Source organism: Dipodomys ordii, unplaced genomic scaffold (genome assembly GCF_000151885.1).
Source record: "Dipodomys ordii isolate 6190 unplaced genomic scaffold, Dord_2.0 Scaffold191, whole genome shotgun sequence".
NCBI lineage: Eukaryota > Metazoa > Chordata > Mammalia > Rodentia > Heteromyidae > Dipodomys > Dipodomys ordii.
The window spans coordinates 915,814-940,813 of record NW_012267407.1 but is presented as its reverse complement, the minus strand read 5'-3'; the positions used below and the strand labels follow the sequence as shown (position 1 = coordinate 940,813).

The following is a 25,000-nucleotide window of genomic DNA, read 5'->3' as shown; positions in this document are numbered from 1 at the left end:
CTTCTCAGGCTGGCTTTGAACCATGATCCTCAGATCTCAGCCTCCTCAGTAGCTGGAATGACAGGTGTGAGCCACCGGTGCCTGGCTAAAAGGTGTCATTTCTCATGCGGCCTCCCTCCACAGCAGGCTGTGGCTCCCTGTGCCAGCACATTTGACTTTTCCTTGTTGAGATTTCAGCAGCAGCTCCCACACTCTAGGGTATAAGGGGGGGCGGGGGTGCCAGGGTGATCATTTCAAATGTGTCATGAGGGGAAAACCAGCCTCTCAGCTGGAATTTCTACATGAGAGAGAAAAACCCAGCTCAGGAAACACTGTACCCCGAGATGGGCTTGGGGGCAAACTCAGGCTGAGACACTCCAGGGACATGCTGGGAGGGAAACCCACAGGCATGCAGCCCACCATGCCTGGCGGCCACGGGGGTGGAAGGGAGTTCGCGCACCTCCGCCCCAGGCTGAGTCAGGCAGCCCCAGCCTGGCCCCCAAGTGTTTGGGAATCAAAGGCACTGTGTGGACAGAGGGCAGGGCTGCAGCTGCCCCTGGGAAGGAAGGAGGAAAGAGGCTCCACCAGGCACCAGGGTGGAGCTCAGGTTTCAGTGTCAGCCTTAGTCTGGGTGACTGGCACTGCTGGGCAGACCAGACAGGGTATCCTGCACTGCCCACAGGGAAATCAGACCCTAGCCTCCTCTCTCAGACAGGGAGTCCACACCCCAGCATCCTCCCTCAGCCCCAGGGGTCCAGCTGTGGACTGACACTGTGCCTTTTCTAGCTCCTCGCTGATGGGCAGTGGCGTGGACATGTGCTGAGCCACACACCAGGCCACAGGACTATGACACAGACTCCCAGAGCTCTTGCCAGCTCTGAAGGCTGAAGCCATGACTCTGACAGCGGGGTGAAGTAATGTGGCCTGGGAGGAGCAGGCAGGCTGCAGGGTAAATAAACACAGGGAGAGACCACAGGGAAAGGGATAGGGCGGAAGCCATGTTAACCAGCATGGTGAAATGTTGACATCAGAGCTAGGACCATGAGGAAGGGCAGAGAGAATTCCGCCCAGAGATGAGGGCAAGTGCCAAGGCCTTGAGGCAGGATGGAGCCCAGGGTTCCAGGAGCAGGAGGGGAGCCAGTGTAGGGACACTCAGGTCAGGGCAGAGGAAGAAATGAGGTGTGAGTGGAGTCACAAAGGTCCTCACAGACTCCCGCTTTTTTGCAAGGAGAATCAGGGGGCCACAGTGGGGGATAACCCCCCGCCATGAGTTGAAAAATGACCTGAACTCCTCCAAGCTTCCAGAGTCCTGTGCACCCAGCGTTGAACAAGCCCCTCCCAGCAGTGTGTGTGTGTGTGAGAGAGAGAGAGAGAGATAGGCTCCTGTGGATAGCCCAGGATGCCCTCAAACCCCTGACCCTCCTGCTTCAACCTCCTGGCTGCATTATGCCCCTGGAGATATGTTTTCTGTCAGTCACAAAAACACTTTCTAAGTCAATCTATATTCTCCAAACGCTCAAGATGCGCAGCAACAACTGCAGTTGCTTATTTGTCTTCACTGTTGTTGTTGTTGTTGTGTTTTTCTGAGTCTCACAAGCAAAAGTAATCAAACCACCTTCTCGCCTTAGCCCAGTGCTGAGATTACAACAGCTCACCACCATGTTCAGCTACAAGGGGTGATGTTTTGGAGGGAAATTCCCAAATGGAGAGGGAAGGGGAGGGGGGAAGGATGGGGCTCAGAAACAGCAGCTCTGGTGGAAGATCCCCAAGCAGGGAGCAGGGACTAAAGCTGGTCCCTCACAGACTCAGCCCTGATTTTTTTTTTCCAGTCTTGGGGCTTGAATTCTGGGCCTAGGAGCTGTCCTTGCGCTCTTCAGCTCAAGGCAAGCGCTCTACCACTTGAGCCACAGCACCACTTCCAGTTTTCTAGTGGTTTATTGGAGATAAGAGTGTCTTGGACTTTCCTTCCCAGGCTAGCTTTGAACCGTGACCCTCATATCTCAGCCTCCTAAGCTAGGACTACAGGTGTAAGCCACCAGCACCCGGCTTCAGCCCTGAATTTTTTTTTTTTATTTTTGCCAGTCCTGGAGCTTGAACTCAGGACCTGGGCTCTGTCCCTCAGCTCTTCCGCTCAAGGTGACTGCTCTACCACATGAGCCACAGCGCTGCTTCCCGCATTTTCTGTGTATGTGGTGCTGAGGAATCAAACCCAGGGCTTCATGCATGCGAGGCGAGCACTCTATCACTGAGCCACCTTCCCAGGCCTGAATTCAAATCCTCTTCCATACCCTGCTGTGACCAGGACTGGAGGCCTAACCTCTCTGGGTTTGCATTTCTGCACACACACACACACACACCACTGTGTGTTGGAGGACCTGGGCGCAGGGACCAAGCTGACCTGGGCACAGGTGTGAGGTCACCCTGTAGCTGTCCTGGTTGCCTTGTTACAGCCCCGCCTCCAGGGCCCAGCCCCGCCCGCCCAGCCAGTGCCAGGTGAGTGCTCAGGTATGTGGAGGAGGAAGGCCATGCCAAGCTAGTGGAGGAGGAGGGGACAGCAGACACCAAGAGACGGACACCAGGGCCAGGGCTGAGAGCAGGAAGGTGCTGGACAGGTAAGGAGCCCCAGCCCTGGTGGGGGGCTGAGGGAAGAGGTTGGGTCTGGACCTTTGGGTCTGAAGGAGGAGGCTGGGGCTGGACCCCTGGGTTTGAGAGATAAGGGCTGTGCCTGGACCCCCAGGTCTGGGAAGAGGCTGGGATCTACATCCCTAGGTATGCGGGAGAAGGACTGGGGGGTCTTAAACTTCTGGGTCTGAAGGAGGAGGCTGGGCCTGGACTCCTGGTTTCTGAAAGAGGAGGCTGGGATGTGGATCTCTGGATCTGAGGGAGAAGGACTGGGGTTTGAACTTCTGGGTCTGAGGGAGAAGGCTGGGCCTGGTCCCCTGGGTCTGAGGAAGGAGGCTGGGAGAGGGTCTGGGCAGCAGGTCAAACGCTCACATCTTCTGCTGCTCCTGACACCTCCAGGTGGGCAGGAGCTCCCGTTCGGGCACCATGAGCACCTCAGGGTGAGTGCTGCCCCCCTCCCCCACACCCGCTGATCCTGTTCCCTCCCTGCCGGGGTTGGGGAGGAGGAAGGGCCCTGTGCTCCCTGCCCAGCCTGTGGTCAGCCGAGGGGCGGGGGCCACACAGGGCTGGGAGCGACTCTGGCGCCTCTGGGAACTCTACTGCTCTCATGGGACCTGAGGACGATTTTCAAAGTTGATGGGAGGAGGCGGGCACTCTCCCCCCACTCCCACCCACACCCCCCCATGCCTCCGCCATGCTGTCCTCCCCTGTGTCTGCACTCTGCTTGACAACCAGCTTGTGACAGGGACTGAAGATCCGGGAGGGGCTGAGGACACAGGCAGCAGGGAGCACCCCAGCACCTAGGCGACCCGGCTGTGCACAGGGCTGACAAGGGCAGGACCCAGGGCAGGACAGGAGGTCTCTGCCCCCCACCAGCCCCATTCTGAACTTCTGGGGTGTCACAGAGATGGGGCTTTCAGGGCTCTTAAGAGGAGACTGGGCCAGGCACTGGCGGCTCACGCCTGTCATCCCAGCTACTCAGGAGGCTGACATCTGAGGCTCACGGTTCAAAGCCAGCCTGGGCAGGAAAGTCCATCAGACTCTTATCTCCAATGAACCACTAGAAAACCGGAAGTGGTGCTGTGGCTCGAGTGGTAGAGTGCACGCTAAAGAGCTGAGTGACAGGGCCCAGGCAGAGGCTGAGGACGAGGGAGAGACAGTTCTCTCTGGTACCAACTCTCACGTAGTGAGCCACATCTCTGTGGTTGTCTCCCAAGCTACAGCCCCATCAGGCAGCTGCTATGTGACCAAATGGGAAACTGAGGCAGGGAACATTAAGTTCCCGCCATACCCCAATGGTCTGGGTTGAAGCAGCACAAAGGGGGAGGATGCAGGTATTCCTGACGGTGGAGACATACGGCACCACACCTTGCTGCTTGTCTCCAGAACCAGCTTAGACGCTGCCCTCCCTGCACTAGCTGGGAACCTTCCACAGCCCCCACGACTCATGACCAAGTCTGTGTGCCCAGCCTGGGCTTCCTGTAGAGTCTTCCCTCAGTCCTCTTGTTCTCTTTTCAGCCCAGAAGCTGCCCCCAAACCAAGTGCCAAGTCCATCTATGGTGAGCTGGGGGCCAAAGGCACCTGTGATGGAGGTTTTGGATGAGAGAGGCTGGTGTTTGGACCCCTGGGTCTGAGGGAGGAGGCTGGGGTCTGGACCCCTGGGTCTGAGGGCAGAGGGCCGCCCAGGCTCCAGTCACATCCTCTTTGTCTCTCTGTCTCCTAGAGCAGAGAAAACGCTACTCCACCGTGGTCATGGCTGATGTGTCCCAGTATCACATGAACGTAAGTTTGGGGAGTTGTCTTCCGGGGAAGAGGTGGGCTTGAGCCACTGTTGAGAAGAGTTGGGCTGGGCCTGGTGATGGGGTACAGGTTTGTGATCCCAGCATTCGGGAAGCTGAGGCAGGAGGGTGGTGTGTTTGAGGCCAGACCTGGCCGCAGAGTAAAACAGGGTCTCAAAAACAAACATAGAGGGCTGGGAATGTGGCTCAGTGGTAGAGTGCTTGCCTCAGGTGCATGAAGCTCTGGGTTTGATTCCTCAGCACCACATAAGCAGAAAAAGCTGGAAGTGGCCCTGTGGCTCAAGTGGTAGAGCACTAGCCTTGAGCTGAAGAACTGAGGGACAGCGCCCAGGCCCAGAGTTCAAGACCCATGACACACACGCGCACCCCATAAATATAAACTGGCCCATTGAAATCTGACTTTCCTCAGGAACAAGTCCTGCGCCAGCCCGGGGGCAAACAGCAGCTCTCCTGGCTGACCCGGGGCGGCCTGGCTGCAGACCGGGGACCCGGCTTGTGCAGTGGGCAGTACAGAGGCCCGCGTGGGGGGGCCGTCCCCGCGTGGGCCCGCGTGGAGGCCCGCGTGGGAGGCCGAGCTCACCCCACGTCCCCGCGCTGTCTGTGCCCCCAGCACCTGGTGACCTTCTGCCTGGGTGAGGAGGATGGCGTGCACACTGTGGAGGACGCCTCCCGGAGGCTAGCCCTCATGGACAGCCAGGGCCGAGTCTGGGCGCAGGAGATGCTGCTGCGCGTGGCCCCTGACCACGTTGCGCTGCTCGACCCAGTGGTCAAGGTCCGGGGAGGGGAGGGGCGGGTGGGGGTGGACACGGCTGACAGGACCCCCGGCGAACCCCCACCTGTGCTTCCGGGTGCACCCCCCCAACCCTCTGGCCGCGGTCCCGCCCTCCGTGTACCCCACCATCTACCCCGCCCATCCCCGCAGGAGGAACTGGAGTCGTACCCGCTGGATGCCATTGTGCGCTGCGACGCTGTGGTGCCGCCGGGCCGGAGCCGGGCGCTGCTGCTCCTGGTGTGCCAGGAGCCCGAGCGCGCGCAGCCCGATGTGCACTTCTTCCAAGGCCTGGGCCTGGGGGTGAGCGGGAGTGAGAGGGGGCAGGGAGGCGTGGAACCGGGCGGAGCGTCGGGGAATGGGGGGGGCCTCGAGGAAGGGACGGGGCCTCGGAGAACGGGGCGGGGCCTCCGGGGACGGGAGGAATGGGGCGGAGCCTCTCGTTTAGGGGCGGAGCCTTTGGGGCAGGGCCTATATTTGGGGAGGAGTTGCCTGCGTTTGAGACGGAGCCTCTGGGGGCGTGGCCTCTCACTTTGAGCGGCGCCTCCGGCGAGGCGGGCCCTCATGTTGGCGGGGTCTCGCGGTCAGGGCGGCTGTCTGGGGTCTCGGCTGTCCAAGGGCAGGAAGGAGGGGGCCGGAAGGACGAGACTGCTCTAGGAAGGAGAGGGGTGTGCGGACCAGTTGGGTCTGGGGAGCAGCCAGAATGAGGGTGCAGGCCTTGTGGGCCAGGACAGGGAACAGACTCGTGTGCTGGATCTCCATGGCGAGGTCGTGGCTAGATTTAGGGCCTGGGCGCGAATCCAGGCGTGGGCGCACACGGGTCCCCACGGGTGGGTCAGCGAGGGCAGCTCGAAGCCTGGGGCTGGGCCAATAATAATGGGTGAGGGACTTGGCCAGGGCCGAGGAAGGCGTGGCCTGATAGCCCGATTGGCAGGCGGAGCTTATCCGAGAAGACATCCAGGGGGCCCTACACAACCACCGCTCCGGCCGCGGGGATCGCAGGGCAGCGGCGCTCAGGTAAGGAGGCCGCAGGGCGCCGGTCTCTGGGGAGCCGACTCCCTCCCCGCGGTTGGCTGGGCCCCAGTTTCCCCTCCTCCCTCCGCAGAGCCACGCAGGAGGAGCTGCTACGCGGGCCTCGGCCCGCAGCGGAGACCCCGCCCCTGCAGCGCCGCCCGTCGGTACGCGCAGTGATCAGTGCGGTGGAGCCGGCCCTGGCCCGCGGGCGACCCCAGGTGGACCCAGTCCCCGAGACTGAGGAGACCTGGAGGCCCGGCCGAGTGTCCACTCGTGAGCGCGCGGACCCGGCCTCCCCGGACCTGGGCCCCCGGGGTCCAGAGCTGGCCAATCTGCAGGCCGAGCGCGACGTGGTGAGCAGGGCCTGGCCAACTTCTGGGGTCCGAGTCGGACGGGTTGGGCGGGGAGACGTGGGTCTCGGTGCGCGCGGTGGGTGGAGTTCGGTTCTGGGGGCGTGGTCTCTGTCACGGCCTGGGGGCGTGGCCTTCCCAGGCCGCGTCTGGGCGCTCAGCCCCGCAGGTCTGGACCAGGAGGGCAAGGGCCTCCTAGCCTGCCCAACCTTAACCCTCGCAGGACATCTTGAACCACGTGTTCGACGACGTGGAAAGCTTCGTGTCCAGGCTGCAGAAGTCGGCCGAGGCCTCTCGCGTTTTGGAACACCGGGAGCGAGGCCGCCGGACCCGGCGCCGGGCAGCGGGGGGTAAGGAGAGCCCCTAAGCAGAATGCCCCGGTTCCCTGACCCATTCGTCCGCCGCCTGCCACGGTCTCCCCGGATGCCCCCCCTGCCTGTGTGATGCGGGCCCCATGCCCCTCGTGCCCACGCTGATTCACTCCACAGAGGGCCTGCTGACGCTGCGGGCCAAGCCACCCTCTGAGGCCGAGTACACCGACGTGCTCCAGAAGATCAAGTACGCCTTCAGCCTGCTGGTGAGGACAGACCCAGTCCTGGGCGTCCGGGGTGGGGAGGGGCGGGTGGCGAGGGGCGGCCGGTCCACGCACGACCCACGCGCTCCCTCCGCCCCAGGCCCGGCTGCGCGGCAACATCGCTAACCCCTCATCCCCGGAGCTGCTGCACTTCCTGTTCGGGCCACTGCAGATGGTGAGAGCCTCCCCCCGGCCCGCACGTCCAGCCTGTGGCCTTGGAACTGAGGCTGGACTTCCCTAGGATTGGGAGGCCGACCAACGCGCCTGACCTTTTGGCAGATTGTGAACACGTCAGGAGGCCCCGAGTTTGCGAGCAGCGTGAGACAGCCACCCTTGACGGCCGAGGCGGTGGCGCTGCTGCGCGACAACGTCACTGCGCGGGAGAACGTGCTGTGGACCTCGCTGGGGGACTCGTGGACCCGCCCAGGGTGAGCAGAGGCGGGGGGCGAGATGAGCTTGAGGAGAGGGCGGGGCTGGAGGAACGAAGGGGCGTGGCTGGCAGGGGTATGGCTAAGGAACCCGGGGGTGGGCTAGGAGTGAGGGCAAGTGCAGGATCTGATTGGAAGAATGACCACATTCGCGTGAAGGAGAGCTTTACTTCACCAGTGAATCAAATTGGAGCAAAAGGTGGGGCTTAGGAAAACATGGGTTACAGAGAGAGGTGGCCGCGTGGAGGAGGTGGGTGTAGGGAAATGATGGACTGCAGGGAGGGGCGGGGCCGCGCGAAGGAGGCAGGGCTTAGGGAAAGCCTACGGGGAAGGGCGTGGCTGCGCAAGGGAGGCGGGGCTTATGGAAATAATAGACTATAGAAGGGGCGTGGCCGCGTGGAAGAGGCAGGGCTTAGGTAAATGATGGGCTGCAGTGAGGGCGTGGCCGCCAGGAAGAGGCGGGTCTTGCGGGGGTATGGCCTACGAGTCTGAAGAAAGTAGCTAGAAAGGGACCCCCTACCCCGGGTCGCTGACAGAGGTGAAATTCAGAGGCGGGGAGGACATGGGAGCAGAACCAATGTATTCAGAAACTTAAATTGAGTTTCTGAGTGGAACTTAAAGGTCGGGGCAGACAGAACTGGATGGAGACTAGAATCGTTGGGGACAGAGATGTTCGGGGGAGCGGAAAACCCATGACTGGGCTTCTAAGCCGTCTGTTCTGCGTCACAGGCTGGAACTGCCCCTAGAGGAGGGCCCCTCGTACAGCCCCGCGTTCTGCAGCGGCTGGGAGCCCCCCGCCGCCGACCCGCAGGGCCGCCCCTGGGAGGACCCGGTGGAGAAACAGCTTCAGCATGAGCGGAGGCGCCGGCAGGTGCGGCCCGCGCTGCCCTGTCCACCCCCCCGCGTCCTTCCCCCCCCCCCCGCATCCCCCGAGCGATATGGCAGGACTGGGTCTGTTACTTCAGATGCAGCCCCCTCACCCAGGCTCTCTTACTCTCCACAGCAAAGCGCCCCCCAGGTCGCTGTCAATGGGTAAGTGTCCACTCCATGGAGGACAGGGCGGGGGGGGGAGGGCGATCCAGGAGGGGTGCATTCCCAAGGCTCCCCAGGATGACTGCGCACCCCTCTTTTCTCTCTTTTTCCCGCAGGTGGGTGAGGTGGTGAAGAGGCGGGGCCGGGGCGGGGCGGGGCGGGGGCGGGGGGGGGGGAGAGGGAAGGGTTGCCGGGCTTCAGGGTTGCAGGGAGGAGGGTATAGAGGCCTAGGATCCTGAGGCTTAGGGCCTGGGAGTGGGCAAATCTGAGAGTCAGGATCCCTGTGCCCTCAGAAGGCGGGAGGGGGTGCCGCTGGGAGTTTGAGGGGCCTAGGCAGCTCCAGGCCTGGGTTCCCAGGGACAGAGTCCTAGCTGGGCGTTAGACGGAGGAGGCTGGGGAATTAGATAAGAAGAGCTGGGATCAGGTGTTTGGGGTTTTGTAGACTCATGTGAGACTTGAAGGGCTTAAGAGCGAACTTTGTTGAAAGTTAATTAGTAGGTTGTCCCTGGACCTCATAGAGGTAAAGGCTGAGAGGAGAAATGTTTCCCCTTCTGGAAGGCTCTAAGGAAATAGCCCATGTCTGTGCTGCGTGCTGCCTGGGAAGCTTTCTGGGCCAAAAGCTTTGGAAAATTGAAGCTAGAGACTTGGATTTCTGCCTGGATTCCTGAGAAGGGAAAAGTCTAGGGATCCAACTCCATGGTTCTAAGCTGTGGAGTTCAGCATCTCAGACTCTCAGGGAGGAGGCAGGAGAGGCTGGAACTCTAGGGTCCTGGGGGCAAGAAGGGGACAGAGGAGGAACTGGTGTGAGATGAGAAGGAGAAAACAAGCCAGTGAGGTGGGAGGAGGTGAATGGGGTCTGGGTGAGGGCCCAGCAGCGAGTCTCAGCACAGACAGCATGCCGGGACCTGCCGGCCCCACACAGGGGGCGCCGCGGCCCTGAAGACCCCCCCTCTGTCCTGCACAGGTAGGCCTGATCCAAACTGAGGTCCCTCTCATTGGGGGTCAAGAGCCAATGCTCCTCCTGGCTGCATGGTGTTGCAAGGCTCCCTCTGTGCTTCTAGATCTTGGCACCTGGGTTTGTCACTCACCTTCTCTAGCCTCAAGTCTGGGAAACAGGAATAATGATAATCCCTTCCTGGAAAGGTGGGGAGCTTGTGGCTTTGTAGGGGCTAACAAAGAGCTCAAGACTGTGGCCTGGCTTGGGTTCAAAGCCTCTTGCATGAACCTCAGGAACCAGTTCTCCAAACATGGGCTGCATGAGGGAAATGTCCAGCCTCTCTTCTCTCTCTCTCCCTCTCTCTCCCCCCCTCTCTCCCCCCCTCTCTCTCCTTTCTCTCCTCTCTCTCCCCTCTCTCCCTCTCCCTCTCTCTCCCTCTCTCCTCTCTCTCTCTCTCACGGAACTTGAACTCTGGGCCTGGGCGCTGTCCCTCAGTTCAAGCAAGTGCTTTACCACTTGAACCACAGCGCCACTTCCAGCTTTTATCTGCTAATGTGGTGCTGAGAAATTGAACTCAGGACCTCATGCATGTGAGGCAAGCACTCTACCACTGAGCCATTTTCCCAGCCCTCTTCTCTCTCTTTTGCTCTCAGCCTTGTATCTTCCCTTCCTTCTAGCAAAACTGGAGATTATAGTGAGGGAGGAAGGAAAGAACTGGGGGACAGAGCCCCCAAATTCATGTTCCTATTCAGGAGACCCCAGTTGGCCAGACTTTGTCCTGTGCCTGGCATAAGTGTTGGCTAATGTTTTTACTATGTGCATGACTGATCATTGGTGAATCCAGCATCTAGTAGCTGGTCAGCCACACAGACACATAGAGTGGCTGCTTTGCTTCCCCCATGGGGTGGAAGTGGTGGTAAAACCCCACATTATGAGCTTGCAGCACAGTGCCACATCAGGAAACAGGTAACACATATCCAGGCTCTCATCCCGTTTCTGGTCTCTATGAATGCACTAACCTCGCCCACTGGCTGTTGTAGCCCCTGCTTGACACTAACCCCAGCTCTCACAGTGAGCCCAGACCAGTGAGGCTGGCTGCCTCCTAATCCTCAGCCTTCCCAATTCTCCTCAGTCACCAAGACCCAGAGCTACAAGCTGAGCCCCAGCAGGAGCCGGAGCCCGCAAGAAAGTGGGTCCTGTGTAATTATGACTTCCAGGCTCGAAATAGCAGTGAGCTCTCAGTCAAGCACCGGGATGTACTGGAGGTTAGGGGAGGGGGGCAGGGTGGGATCTGAGATGCAGGAATCAGCCCTCCCAGCAGCCCTGCGGACCCGGGCCCTGAATTGCTCCTCCTACCCCATCCAGATCCTGGATGACAAGCGCAAGTGGTGGAAGGCTCGGGATCAACGGGGTCAGGAGGGGTATGTTCCCTACAATATCCTGACTCCCCACCCCGGACCCCATGTGGACCACAGCCAAAGCCCTGCAGGAAGCCTGGTGAGCCGGGGCAGACTCCTAGGTCTTCAGGGAGGGGAGACTAGGCCCAGACCCCTGGGCTTGGGGGGCACATGAGGATGGGGGAGAGAGAGTGGAGGGCTGGGCCTGTCTTCTCCTGATCCAGCTACTCTCCCCATTCCCCATAGGAGGGCAGCGCCCCGCCTCCCCCGCCAGGCCCGGCTCCAGCCCCGGCGCCGGCCCATCCCCTCTGGAACAGCTGCGACAGTCTCAACAACTTGGACCCCAGCGAGAAGGGTGAGTTGGGGGGGGGGAAGAGACACTGCCTCAGGGGAGGGGACCTAGCCCTGGCTTTCCAGGCAGGGAAACCGAGGCCTGGCCCTGAAGGTGCGTCCCTCCCGCAGAGAAATTCTGTCAGATGCTCAGCGTGAACGAGGAGCTGCAGGCCCGCCTGGCCCAGGGCCTCCAGGGGCCGAGCCGCGCTGCCCTGGGGCCCCGCGCCCCGGAGCCACCGCTCAGCCCCAGCTCGGACAGCTCAGAGGTCCACGCCTGGCTGCGGGCCAAGGGCTTCAGCTCTGGGTGAGTGGAGCCCGGCTTTGTCCCTGGTGAGGTGCGGAGCCCAGAGACGGCAGCAGCCCTCCACAGTCTCCGGGCGGACCGCCCGCGGGAGTGGGCCGGTCCTGAGACGGCTCCCGGTGAAAGGCTCCGTCCGGAGTCCCGGGACATCCTGCCGGGTTTGGAGCGCAGGGGTGTGGAGGGGGCTAGCTCCTTAAGCCCCGCCCCCGCCTGGGGGACTAGGGCGCTGCTGATTGGGTCAGTGGCAGAGAGGGTGTGGCATGCAGGCAGGACAGCGAATGGCTGTCCTGCTTGACCACGCCCCCCACCCCTCAGGACCGTGGAGGCGCTGGGGGTGCTGACAGGGGCGCAGCTCTTCTCTCTGCAGAAGGAGGAGCTGCGGGCCGTAAACCCCGCAGAGGGGGCGCGGGTGTTCAGCCTCGTCACCGTGCAGCGGGCGCTGCAGGAGGTGAGCGCCCCGCACCCAGCGCCCCGGGGCGGGCCGGTGGGCGGGCCAGCCGGCAGGCCAGCCGGGAAGGTGTTGATTTCCGCCCGCCCACCAGGACAGGGAGAAAGTGTCGGAGCTGGCGGCCGTGATGGAGAAGCAGAAGAAGAAGGTGGAAGGCAATACCGAAACAGGGGTCATCTGACCCCGCCCCCGGCCCATCCACGAAAAGTGATGAGAGCCGGGGGGGGGGGGGGACACGGGCCCGCCCCCCTCCCGGGGGTGGGCCTACATCCAGGAGCGCGGCGGTCCCGGCCCAGCCCCGGCCGCGCGAGTGGGGGCGGGGTCACGCTCGGGACGCCCGGACCAGCCGCCCGTCTATAAACAGCCTCCTCTCTACTGCAGTGTCGCCTGCTGTCCCCTGACCGCCCGGCGTCCAAGGGTCCCCACTGCTCCCAGCTGCTCTGCGCCCCCCCGCCTCGCCCCCCACGTTCTGGTCCTGCCCCTCCTCACCCCCAGGCATTGCCATCTGATGGTTTTGCTGGTCAGGACGGGCTTTCCAAGCCTGGTGAACTCCTAGACAGTCTTGTTACCCAGCTCAGATACCCTGGAGCCCCGTCTTCCAGTACCCCAGTACCCACTCCTCTACCTTGTCCACTCCAGAGGTCCAGTCACAGAAAGGGCAGAGCCATCTCTGCATGCTGGGGGCACTGCGAAATCTGCCCCCCTTCCAAGCCTCATGTCCAGTCCCCACTGTCCCCACTGTCCAGCAGGGCTGGAGGACCAGGCGTCCCTCTGCCTCCAGGAGTTACAGCCTGAGTCCTGGCAACATCCTGGGGCCTCTAGCAGCTCCCTTTGGAGGTGGACGCCCCCCCTACCCCACCCCAGGGCCCTGGAAAATCAGAGGGCCTCTGAGATAGCCTGGAGCAGACAGGAGCCTGGGCTCCTCATGCCTAGTTTCATCCTGGAACATGGGCTCCTTCCGACGTCCAGCCCAGTCCTACCCGGTACCAAACACATGCACCAACTGGTCCCAGCGTGGCACTGACTGCCTATGGCTAATGACCAGACTCAAGGCCTGCTTCCTCCTGCTGGCGATGCCCTGGCTCTGTGGTGGCCTCCCAAGTGCTGGGATCACAAGCATGTGGCTGCCATGCCCAGCTGCCACTTCTCACTTCTAGTAGAGGAACTAGAAATGCAAATAGTTATGTAAACCACCCTGTTCTCCACACTCTTTCCTAATGAGGGGTCCTTGAGCCAGGCTGCAGGCCAAAATGCCTGCAGGAAACAGTGAACAAGCTAGCAGGCCACTTCTTACCATCTTCACTCTATCACCTGCTCCCAGCCACCATTCTTTCCAGATGGGATTTCACCTGTAGCTGGCCTGTCACCCCCCAACCTCCAGTCTACTCTCAATGCAGCAGCCAGGATGTCCCCCTAAAAGCCAAGGTGGATGAGGTATGGTGGTCTGATCTGGCTTAAGTCCTCAGAGCCCTGGACTGCACAGCACTATCAATGGCTTTTGTTTTGTTTTTTGGTTAGTCATGGGGCTTGAACTCTGGGCCTGGGCACTGTCCCTCAGCTCTTCAGCTCAAGGCTAGTGCTCTACCACTTGAGCCACAGTGCCACTTCCAGTTTTCTGGTGTTAATTGGAGATAAAAAGAGTCTCATGAACTTTCCTGTCCTGGCTGGTTTTGTTCTGTGAACCTCAGATCTAGCCTCCTGAGTAGCTAGGATGACAGTTGTGAGCCACCGTGCCCGGCACTTTTTTTGTTGTTGTTGTTGGTTGTGTGGCTTGAACTTAAGCCACAGCGCCACTTTTTTAAAGAATATATGTTTCCAACTTGTTTGCCCCCAGTGGCTTATCTCAACATGTCAGAACTGCTTCTACCCCAGGGCCTTTGCAAAGGCAGCCCCCCACCACATCAAGGACTCAGGTACACAACTCACACCCCACCAAGCTCAAGGGTCTACCTCCCCGACCACACTGCACCACATGTACCATGTGCACACCCCACAAACCTCCCCCGCCTCACCATGGGCCAGGCCTCTCCCCCAGTGTGCACGCGCACACACACATATACACACACACCCAGCAGGGCCTCTCCAGCAGCGTGGCCCTGCAGCAGTACACAGAGCCGGGCAGTGGAGTACAGCCAGTACTGACTGCAGAAGTCACACATGTGCTGCTCCAACCTCTGCTCCAGACCTGGCTGCTGGCACATTTCCAGACTGTCTATGTGAGTCATCTCAAATGCTAAATGTTGACAATTGACTCCGATCTGTTAGAAAGGCTGCTTGAGCCCAGCATGTCCACAGCCCCAGCCGACCCTCGTACTTCACCTCCAACCACTTCTGCCTCACTTAGGGCCCTCACTCTCACAAGCTGCTCCTTCTAGAGTATTCCTCACACCCCTGTGAACAAGCTCCTTCCCACCTGCAACACCCACTCATATGACCTATTGATCCAGCCGGGCGCTGGTGGCTCACGCCTGTCATCCTAGCTACTCGGAAGGCTGAAATATGAGGATAATGGTTCAAACCCAGCCCAGGCAGGAAAGTCCGTGAGACTCATCTCCAATAAACCAGTAGGAAACCAGAAGTGGCGCTGTGGCTCAAGCAGTAGAGCACTCACCTTGAGCTGAAGAGCCCAGGGACAGCGCCCAGGCCGAGTTTAAGACCCACGACTGACAAAAAAAAAAAAACCCTGAGCTCCAGAAACAGCGCCACCCACGCCCCACCTGTGCTGGCTAAAGGCATGGAGTGGCAATGTTATCGTTTTTATTTGTGCCTGTGCTTTGTCTCGAAAATACCTTCTCCCCCTCCCCAAAACAGGTGGGGAAGGGGCAGCAAAAATAGAAGACATTCCTCCCTATTGCACATGGACCCTATGTCCACACCCAGTCGGCAGAGGCTGGGCAGGACTCTTGGCACATTCCTGGATCCCTGCTTGGGAGGGGTGCTGGGTGGCATCACACGTGCAGTGGGCCCCGGTGGCCGCGGGTCTTGGCAAGTGATCCCCGGGCTGCTTGATCCTAGCTTCCTCCTGGTCCCTTCTCTGGCCCCCCACCCCCGTCTCCTTTTGGCAACATCCCCCTACCTGGCTCAGCCCCGCCTCCCTCCTGGCCTGGGCCCCCTTGACTCCTAGCCTCTGTGCTTCCCTCTGGGTCCTGAGGTCCCCAGAGGGGGTTATGGCTTCTCAGGGGCGTCCCCCGGAGCCCGGTCACTCGTGGTCACGGGGGCGGGGTGCATGTGTCAGAAGCAGCTGCGTAGATGCGGTGCGGGGCTCTGCAGTCACTTGGACAGTTTGCTGATGACCCGGATCAGCGCTGCGTTCTCATCCTTGAGCCGCTGGTTGTCAGCGCGGAGGTCGGACAGGGCCTAGGGCACAGGGCAGGGTCAGTGGGGTCAGCGGTCCACCCAGCGCACTGGGCTTGTCAGCGGCCCAGCGCCCACACCCACACCCACCTTCAGTTCCTCCTCCAGCTCCGCAGCCTTGCGCTCCAGGGCCCGGCGCTCCTGGAACAAGGGGCAAGGTCAGGGCGCCTGTGGCTGGCACTCAGGGGCAGAGGTCAAGGCTCCCCAGCCCAGGCAGCCCCCACTCACGAATCTCTCCAGCTCCAGGAGAGCCGGCCTCTCAGCAAAGCGTTCCTGCCGCTGGAGAGGACAGAGAAGGCCGGGTCAGCCCGGATTCCGGCCCAGACCACCAGTCAGACCAGATGCACAGACCCTGGTCCTCTGACTTTCAGGGTCCAGCTCCCAGGCCCAGGCTGCCCCTCACAGCTGGGCAACAGAGCTGGGCATCCTCACCTGCGTGGCTCGCTCCAGCTCTACCTTGAGCTGTGCCAGCCGCAGTGAGGTTTCCGTTAGGGCCTCTCGGAGCCGCTCATTCTCCCGGCGCAGCTCTGCATATAGCTAGATGGGGGGACAGGGCAGCGGGGGGACAGGAGACCAGGTCAGGAGGGCAGGGGCAGGGCAAGGGGGGGCAGGACAGGCAAGGTCAGGACAGGGGGAGGGCAGGCCGGGTCAGGAGGGCAAGGACAGAGGGTGGGGGCAGAAGGCCAAGTCAGGAGGGCAGAGACAGGGCAAGGGCGGCCCAGCATGCAGAGGCAGGAGAGGGGGCATGGGCATGGGCTGCACCTTCCGGAAGCCTCCATCTGGCTCTTCAGGCCCCGGCTGCGGCTCTGGGTGGAGGTCCTGCTGGGCGCGCTGCCTGCGGGCCATGCCACCATCCACGGCACTGTGAAGTGGTGGAAGGGGCACAGGGGTGCGGGCGTCAAGATGCGGATTCTACAGACTAACCAGACCGCCCGGCCCAGCCCACATACCTGCCTTCAGGACTGTAGTCCCCCGGCTCTGCCTCCTCCCCCTGCCGAAAGTCAGAGAAGGAAGGGGTCAGCCCCACCTACTGGACCCCAGCCCCGCCCCCCCCAGGGCCCAGACCCTCACCTCCGCAGGCCCCCTCCGCTCTCTGCTGGCCTTGGGCTTGCTGTGCTCCCTGGCAGCCAGTGGTCCTGGGCCCTGCCCGTCGGGCACCTCTGCTGGGGAAGGGGCATCACTCAGTGTATGGGCGCCCAGCCAGGCCCTGGGGGGAGCTGGCAGTCTGCCCAGTCACTCTGCAGAAGGCGAATCTCACCTCGCTGGGCAGGGCCCTCAGAGTTCTCCACACCAGGCACGCGGGGCCTCTGGGGCGGGTCCTGCAAGGTGGAGGGGGCAATCAGGACCAAGGAGCCTGTACCCTACACAGTGCTCACCTAACCCTGCTCACCAAGCTGAGCATCGATGACCTCTCTGGCTCTGGGGTCTTCCCTGCGGCCTTCTCTGCCTCCTTCAGGTCTGTCAGAGTCACGCCCTGTGGGAGAGGGACAGTCAGGGAACAGGGGACAGTCAGCCAGCCAGGTCTGCCCTCAGACCAGGGATGCAGACCCCAGCCTCCTCCCTCAGACCTAGGGATCCAGACCCCAGCCTCCTCCCTCAGACCCAGGGTCTAGGCACAGCCTCCTCAGGAGACCAGGAGCTGGCCCCCACCTGGGTGGACCTCCGGGACTGGCGCATGAGGCGGGAGCGAGCCTTCCGCTGGGACTCTGACTCCTCATCCCGCACAGGCATCTGGTAGGACCTGAGGAAGGACCAGCACTCAGGTGTGCTCCCCGGGCTCTGTCCCCCTCCAGACACTGACACAGTCAGACAGGAGCTGCCACAGCATGGGGACCCCATGCAGCCTTACCTCCGCCGGTCCCGGGAGTCGGCAGGAACATCGGGCTTGGCTGGGGACGCAGGCCCTCCTGCACAGGGAGGAGGGGGCCTGGCGGGGTCAGACCTGTGTGGATTCCAAGTCAGCATCACTCAGACCTGAGATCTGCACTGGGCACTGGACACAGCAGAACATGCTGCGTGCGCTGAGCCCAACAGCTCAACAAAGACGCAAACCCGGGAGCACAGGAGAGTAAAGAACATCAGGGAAAAGAAACAGCAAAGCTGCAAACATGGAGACTCAGAGACCTTGCCTCTCATAGATGGGAGGGTCTGCAGGAAGCCAGGAGGACAGAGCCAGCCCCATAGGTGTGAGGGGGATGAGAGAGAAGCGGGGGAGGGCATGAAGGGAGGCAGAGACCGAGGCCTTCAGCGTTTCACTGTGTCTGATACACGCAAAGGGAAGTGAGTAGAGTTGGGGGAGGAGGGGCAAAGGGAGAGCACTCGGGGAGAGTCAGGAGGCCCAGAGAGCAGACTTGCCCTGGATCATGATCCAGGACAGACCCACTTCCCCTCCACCCCAACTTGCCCAGAGACTCACAGAGGAGCGGTATCTGGAACCTTCCTGGAGGGAGTAGGGGGAATCCTGGCAAGTCGTGGCTCCCGGACCTGCATGGCAAAGAGCTTGGGAGGTATTCCCTGCCATGGAGGCAGGCGGTGCCCTGCCCTGCTCTGCCCACCAGAGCGGAGGTCCCACCCCGCCCACCTGAGCAGAGGTCCCTTCCACCTGCGAAGAGGAGGCTGAGCGCTGCAGCCCAGCCCCAGGGGCTCCCTCGACCCCCCGCCTTTCTGTGGGTCCCAGGGCACTGGAGCTGCCTGTCTTCTGGAGACCAAAGCGGCGAGGGAAGGCAGCCTCTTCCGGCAGCTGGAGAGAGGAACCACCACCTGTCACGTCACAGAGTCCTCTCCTGAGACACAGGTCACCCACAAGACAAGCAAACCTCTGCCCGCCAGCTCTGGGCTCATGTTCAATGGACCCAAACCTGCAGTCCACCTGCCCCCCAAAACCTGTAGTCCACTACCCCCCAAACCTGTAGTCCACCTACACCCCCCCCAAACCTTCCACCTCCCCTGCTGAGCCTCTCAGTGTGACCTAGCTCACCGCAAGGCTTTTGGGGCCTGGGGACGGTGGGGAGGACACGCCATTGAGGGCCCTTGGCTCTGGGCAGGGAGGTTCTGTGGGGAGAACAGGCAGGAACTTACAGAATATGCCAGTGCCGCAGAGAGCCAAGACCTGGCCTCCTCCCTCAGACCCAGGAGTCCAGGCCCCAGCCTCTTTCCTCAGACCCAGAGGTCTAGACCCCAGCCTCCTCCCTCAGACCCAGGAATCCAGACCCCAGCCTCCTCCCTCAGACCCAGGGATCCAGACCGGCCCCAACCTGTGGGGCTCTCCTCTCCCTCATCATCATCTCGAATGGGGGGCGCCCCAGCCCCAGCAGGCCGGCGTTCCTTTGACAGATCCTGCAGGGAGATCTTCTCACGGCTGCTCAGGCGGCACACGGAGCTCCTGGGAGGCAGCATGCATTGAGGGGAAGCGGGGGCCCCTCTGGCCTCCCACCCAGACTCTTCCTACCTCCGGTGTTTGCCACTCAGGGGCGCCTGGGGCTCTTGGCCTCGGCTCTGCGAAGCCTCTTTTTGGTTCCGAAGCTGCAAGGGAGAGGGGCAGCTGAGAACACCGGCACCACACGCGCTTGCCCAGGCAGAGCAGCACCGGTACACCCGGCCTCGGCCAGCACTCCAGCCACAGAGGGCGCCGGGACTGACGCTTGCTTTCCCAGCCAGCATCAGGAAGAGGTGCCCAGGCCAGGCTCAGGGACTCAGCCCTGGGCTACCCTTCTCCCTACCCTCAGGGCAGCCTTTGCTCCAGATGTGGAAGGAGAGGGCTTGCCTCCTCTCCTTGGTGTCCACAGGATTGCACTAGCCCTGCCCTACCCAGCACCTCCAGCTGTCCAGCGATGCCCTGTCCACAGCCCTGGGCTGTTGCTGGTCCCAGGGCAGGAAGAGAGTGGGTTGGGGGAGAGGCGGGGAAGGGGTCCCTGGGGTAGCGCAGGACTCACATCCTCCTGTTTCTGGGCCAGTTCCTCCAGCAGGCTCAGCACCTCCTCATCAGCCAGGTCACAGGGACGCTGCCCCTGGGGGGGAGCACAAGCAGACAATCAAGCAGGTGAGGGAGCCTCTGGCCCTGCCCCCACCATGTGGCACGGCCCTCACCGCGTGGGTCAGCGAGTCCATGCCCCCTCCATGCTCGGCCAGCAGGCGGCAGGCATCCTCCACACCCCAGTGCGCGGCTGCATGCAGGGGGGTCCAACCATCTCCGTCCCGGAGCTCTGGATCGTAGCCTGCTTGGAGGAGCAGCCTGAGGGCCAGGGCAGGTGATGTCAGGGGCCAAGATAGCCATCTGTGGCCAGTGGTACCAGTTAGAACATTCAACATCCCTGCACTGGCCAGAGAGCCACAGCGCCAAGCTCTTCCTACGGGCTGCTGCCTCTTCCCTTAGGCAAGCAGCCAAAGCTTCCTGAACCCATTCCTCAAATCCCATGAGACCGGGAACTCCCTGGTGGGGAGCAAAGGTGTCCCCTAGAGGAGGTAGGTTCAATGCACCCTCTGCCAGCCCCCAAAGGTAATCTTGGGGCAGCAGGTTCTGGGACCCTAGCTGTCCTAGAGAGAGGATATCTGGCAGCATCATGCTGCCTCCCCCTCATATACCCAGCAGCTTCTCCATCTGCCTGTCGCGCTAGTGAGAGCCTTTTCTCAAGAGAACCTTTTCTCAAACTCAGAGAGATGGGGACTGGGAAAGTGGCTCAGTGGTAGAGTGCTTGCCTTGCATGCATGAGGCCCTGGGTTCGATTCCTCAGCACCACATAAGCAGAAAAGGCCAGAAGTGGCGCTGTGGCTCAAGTTATAGAGTGCTCAACTTGAGCAGAAGAGCTGAGGGACAACGCCTAGGCCCAGATTTCAAGCCCCACAACCAGCCAAAAAAAAGTTCAGAGAGAAGGATGGAGTCATCTTAATTCCATTTCAGGCTTAAAAAAATAAAGTGTCACATAGCAAAAAAGCAGCAAAGGAACCTGAAAAGTGAGTGGGGAACCAGCTCCAACTCCTCTACCATGAGGTGAATGGACTGCAAAGTAACATCCACAATGGAGGTGAAGATGACAAGGAAGAACATACACAACAATGTGCAAAACATATATGCAACCCAGCATCGGTGGGTTGTCATCATAGCTACTCAGGAAGCTGAGGTCTGAGGATCACAGTTCAAAGCCAGCTCAGGCAGAAAAGTCCCCATGAGACTCTTTAACTCCAATTAACCACTCAAAAACCAGAAGTGGTGCTGTGGCTCAAAGTGGTAGAGTGCTAACCCTGAGCAAAAGAGCTCAGGGACAGTGCCGAGGCCCTGAGTTCAAGCCTTGACCAACCCAAACAAAACAAAACAAAAAACCCAAACAAAACAAAAACACATATGCACCAAGTAACACTGCCTTCAAATACATAAAATTTTTTTAAAAAATCAGAATGACAAGGAGGCACAGGCAAAGTTCACAAGTCTGCCAAGAAATGCTGGCATACCTCTTATAGAATCTGATAGAGTAAACAGGGGAACCCTGCCAGGTAGAGAAGATCTGAAGCAAAGCTGACCCCATAGAGGACACAGGACTGACTCCACACTGGCCAGCTCTTATACTGCGTAAACCTCCACAAATTTAAAAGGCTGTGATGGTATCGTACATACTTCCTGACTATAACACAGGTAAACCGGGATTCAGTAATAAATGATGAGATATCTCTAAATAACCCACGGTCACAAGTCACAAATTCCGACCTGTTTTACCTCAATCGCAATGAAAACGTGTAGGTTTAGCTAACGCTGCATTTTGAGGGAAACAGGTAGCCTCAGGGATACAGACAAAGCAGTGAGAGGGCACATGTGGCCCCACTCACCTCATCACCTCGATGTAGCCCTTGGCTGCAGCCACATGCAGGGCAGAGGCCCCAGTGCGGGGGTGCCGGGCCTCTGGCATGGCCCCCCCATTCAGCCAACACCTCGTGTCGTGAAGTAGCAATTCCTCCTCAGCCCGCTTGGCAGCCTCCACATCCACACCTGGGAGAATGAGGACAGGTGAGGGGCGGGGCTCACACCTCCTGGGGCCAAACCCACTGTTCTTCCCTGGGTGGCCAGGGGGAAGGTTGGATGGGCCCCAACTTCTGCCCTGCCCCACTGGAAGCAGCCAGGTGCGGTGCCCTTTGGGATACAGTGCCCTTCAGGGTAGGGAGCCCTTTGGAACTCAGGGAGCCCAGTTTCAAGCCCCGTGCCCCTCCATGCCCCTGGGAAACGCCCACCTCCCACAGTTCGGCTTGTTTCCTCCATCAGTGTCATGTAAAATGACAACCACACAGCATGCACTCTCGCTCTGGGCAGCACATCGGGAAAGCTTCCATAATTATGCACTTTGGGGGCTTCTATGACGGCCCACTTCTGGGGGCTTCCTATGACTGCCCACTTCCCTGTGGCGGGGGAATGCTTCACCCAGCGAATGACACGGCCTCTAAGCCCAGGCAGCACCATCCCAAAGCTCTCGTCCTGGATGCCATGGCCCACCTCGGCGGGCGATCTCCGCCCTCAGAAGCCCCTCCACGGCATCTGACTCAGCCAGGTCCAACGGCAGGTCCCCATCACTGTTGACCGCAGCAATGTTGGCCCCGTGGCTCAAGAGGTACCTGGGGATAGGGTGAAGTCAAGGCTGCCAGTCCCAAGCCCTCCTCCCAGCGAGGTCCCGTCCCCATAGCGCGCCTCACCTGGCAATGTCCAGGTACCCGCAGGAGGCAGCCACGTGCAGGGGCGTCCAGCCCTCATTGTCTGCCTGGTTCACGGTGGCTCCCTGCTCCACCAGGAAGCGCACCACCTCCAGGTTCTCGTCGATGCAGGCCTGGGAGTACGAGCAGCCATCGGTGAGAGGCCAGCCCTCCCCGGCATAGCCCTGGGGCCCTCCACGCACACAGTCCTTTAAGGTACCCCTGGCTACCCCATGGCAGGTGGGCTGGGCACCTGGAGCCAAGAAGAGTTGAGTGGACTCCAGTGGGCATGGGCAGAGGGAAAGGGTTGAGTTTGTATCTAGGGGTGGGGCTTTCTGTGGAGGAGAGTAGGATCCAAATTCAAGGCTCTGTACTTGAGCCATCTCTTTTTTTTTTGGTCGGTCATGGGGCTTGAACTCTGGGCTTGGGCGCTGTCCCTGCATTCTTCAGCTCAAGGCAAGCGTTCTACCCCTTGAGCCACAGCCCCACTTCCGGTTTTCTAGTGGTTTATTGGAGGTAAGAGTCTCACGGACTTTCCTGCCCGGGCTGGCTTTGAACCGTGATCCTCAGATCTCAGTCTCCTGAATAAGCTAGGATTACAGGTGTGAGCCACCAGCACCCGGCTTTGAGCCATCTCTTTAGTTTTGGTTAGTTTTTCTTTTTTTCGTCAGTCGTGGGGCTTGAACTCTGGGCCTGGGCGCTGTCCCTCAGCTCTTCAGCTCAAGGCGAGCGCTCTACCACTTAAGCCACAGCACCACTTCTGGTTTTCTGGTGGTTTATTGGAGATAAGAGTCTCATGGACTTTCCTGCCCAGGCTGGCTTTAAACTACGATCCTCAGATATCAGCTTCCTGAGTAGCTAGGATGACAGGCATGAGCCACAAGCACCTGGCTTGGTTTTTTGGGGTTTTTTTGTTTTTTTGATAGAGTCTCCTGCCCAGGGCAGCCATCAATCTTCCTGAGGTGACAGGCACATGCCACCCTTAGCTTATTAAGATGCAGTTTACTTAAATATTTGACTGGCTGGTCTTGAACCGTGATTCCCCCATTTCCACCTCCCAAGTAGCTGGCACTACAGATGTTAAGCCACCACTCTAACCCTCGTGTGGAACTCTTGAACCTCCCTGACTCAAAGCATCGCCCACAGTGACTACCTTAGAATGGGACTTCCAGCAGTCACACCAAGAAAGGACCCTGGCCACTCACTCCCCGGACTGGGGATTACTTCCAGGGTGTTGAATGGAGAATGCATGGGGCAGCCTGCTCAGGATGCAACCCCTGGAAAGAAGCAGGCCATGCAGGAGGGCAGCACTCATGCCAGTGGTAAAGACAGATGCCTGTCCCTGCATCCCATCCACAGCACAGGAAAAACAAAACAAAAACAGTGAACTTGTATACACACCAGTACCTGCCAGGGACAGAACAATGGTCTGGGGTAGGATGCACATGGGAGTGAAGAGGCTATTTCTGCACCCAGGCTGAGCAATGCAATGTTGAGGTTGTGGGCCTACTCTGTGCAGGGGTTTTCAGGCCCATCCTGTCTAACCCCCTTGTCCCAGGGAACTGAGTGCTAACTGGGCCCCCACAGCACCCAGCCAGCAGTTGCACCAGTGCTGGAGTCCAGGGTTCTCAGGGTAAGTTTACCCCCCCCCCATGCCTTCACTGCTCCCAAGCTACCCATCTGCAGGAGGGAGAGGGAGCTCCAAGGCCAGGAGCATGAAGTCATGGAAACTCAGGCTGCAAGGGGGGCCACACTTGCCCTGGGAACGTTTATTTCCACTCCGTTGCCATGGCAAAGAGAGGGGGGGCAAGCAGGGAGATGGGCCTTTCCCTTTCAAGGACCTGGCCCTGCGTAGGCATCCATGAACGATGGCTGAGGCCTGAGCATCAGGGACCCAGGAATCCAGGCCTGGCCCTCCTCCCAGGCATTAGCCTGCCTTCCTCAGAGCTAGGGGTCCAGACCCCAGCCTCCTCCCTCAGACCCAGCAGTTCCACATCCTTCGACTCCTAGAACCCACATTCCTAGCCACTAATATTCCAGGAGCTCTGGGAGAGAGAAGAGCGTACCAGTTTTGCCAAGTGATGGACAAGCCCCTGATGCCACCAACTAAGTTGGGTGCACGTGGTTCACACCTGTAACCCCTAACTACTCAGGAGGCTGAGATCTGGAGGATCACAGTTCAAGGCCAGCACAAAACGTTCCTTAGAGCCAGGCGCTGGTGGCTCACACCTGTAATCCTGAGATCTGAGGACTACGTTCAAAGCCAGCTCGGGCAGGAAAGTCCTTGAGACTCCTACCTCTAATGAACCACCAGAAAACCGGAAGTGGCCCTGTGGCTCAAGTGGTAGAGCGCTGGCCTTGAGTTGAAGAGCTCAGGGACAGCGCCCAGGCCCAGAGTTCAAGCCCCACGACCGACCCCCCCCAAAAAAAATTGTTCCCTATATTCCATCTCCAGAATAACCGGGGATGGAGCCGTGGCTCAGGAGATAAGAGTGGCAACCTAGCCAGCAGGAAAGCCTGCGTTCAAACACAGTGAATGCGATGGGGAGGAAGGTAGGGCGGAGTGAAGCGCGAGCAGGAGAGGACCGGCAGGGGAGACAACCGCCGGGGACAGGGGAGGAGGCCCTCTCGGAAAGACCATCCCCCGGCAACGACAGCCCGCCCAAGGCAGATGCCCAAGCAGAGGCAGCGAGGCAACAAGTTAACGGCCGGAGGCGGGCAGCCTGCGGGCGGGGGAGGCACGCGGGAGGCTGGGGGAAGATGACAGCCTGAGACTCGGAGGGGACACAGGCGACACAGGCTGAGGGTGCTCGGGGTGGGGGAGCCGGGGCGGCCAACGAAGGCCAGAGCCCGGGAGAGGGGCCTGGGCGGGACGAGGGCCAAGGGGCCGGGTCCGATCCGAACGGAGCGGAGCGGAGGGCAGGTGGGGGCGCCGACCTGGTGCAGGGCGCTGATGCCGTCGGCGTTGGTGGAGTCGAGCACGGCGCGGGCGGG

At 60.5% G+C, this 25,000-nt stretch overlaps 2 protein-coding genes across 2 annotated transcripts; one reads left to right on the top strand and one right to left on the bottom strand.

The window, feature by feature from the left end:
• The first annotated feature begins 2,533 nt into the window (after positions 1-2,533).
• Eps8l1 (EPS8-like 1) lies at positions 2,534-12,356 on the top strand. Its single transcript, XM_013034592.1, has 20 exons — positions 2,534-2,591; positions 3,001-3,041; positions 4,120-4,160; positions 4,325-4,383; positions 5,011-5,172; positions 5,323-5,472; positions 6,104-6,186; positions 6,275-6,536; positions 6,757-6,883; positions 7,022-7,110; positions 7,208-7,282; positions 7,387-7,535; positions 8,265-8,406; positions 8,539-8,567; positions 10,637-10,769; positions 10,870-11,001; positions 11,148-11,256; positions 11,364-11,538; positions 11,851-11,983; positions 12,078-12,356. The coding sequence occupies exons 2-20, from the start codon at positions 3,028-3,030 to the stop codon at positions 12,162-12,164; spliced, it is 2,151 nt and encodes a 716-aa protein (XP_012890046.1). The 5' UTR covers positions 2,534-2,591; positions 3,001-3,027; the 3' UTR covers positions 12,165-12,356.
• A 2,367-nt stretch (positions 12,357-14,723) lies between these two features.
• On the bottom strand, positions 14,724-24,994 carry Ppp1r12c (protein phosphatase 1, regulatory subunit 12C). Its single transcript, XM_013034591.1, has 22 exons — positions 24,944-24,994; positions 22,010-22,140; positions 21,813-21,931; positions 21,155-21,314; positions 19,424-19,568; positions 19,270-19,344; positions 18,786-18,859; positions 18,592-18,719; positions 18,315-18,388; positions 17,919-18,077; positions 17,754-17,821; positions 17,187-17,279; positions 16,988-17,078; positions 16,728-16,811; positions 16,596-16,656; positions 16,409-16,497; positions 16,288-16,328; positions 16,100-16,199; positions 15,770-15,874; positions 15,566-15,616; positions 15,428-15,478; positions 14,724-15,340 (listed from the first exon to the last, which is right to left on the bottom strand). The coding sequence occupies exons 4-22, from the start codon at positions 21,232-21,234 to the stop codon at positions 15,254-15,256; spliced, it is 1,656 nt and encodes a 551-aa protein (XP_012890045.1). The 5' UTR covers positions 21,235-21,314; positions 21,813-21,931; positions 22,010-22,140; positions 24,944-24,994; the 3' UTR covers positions 14,724-15,253.
• Positions 24,995-25,000: the final 6 nt, after the last annotated feature.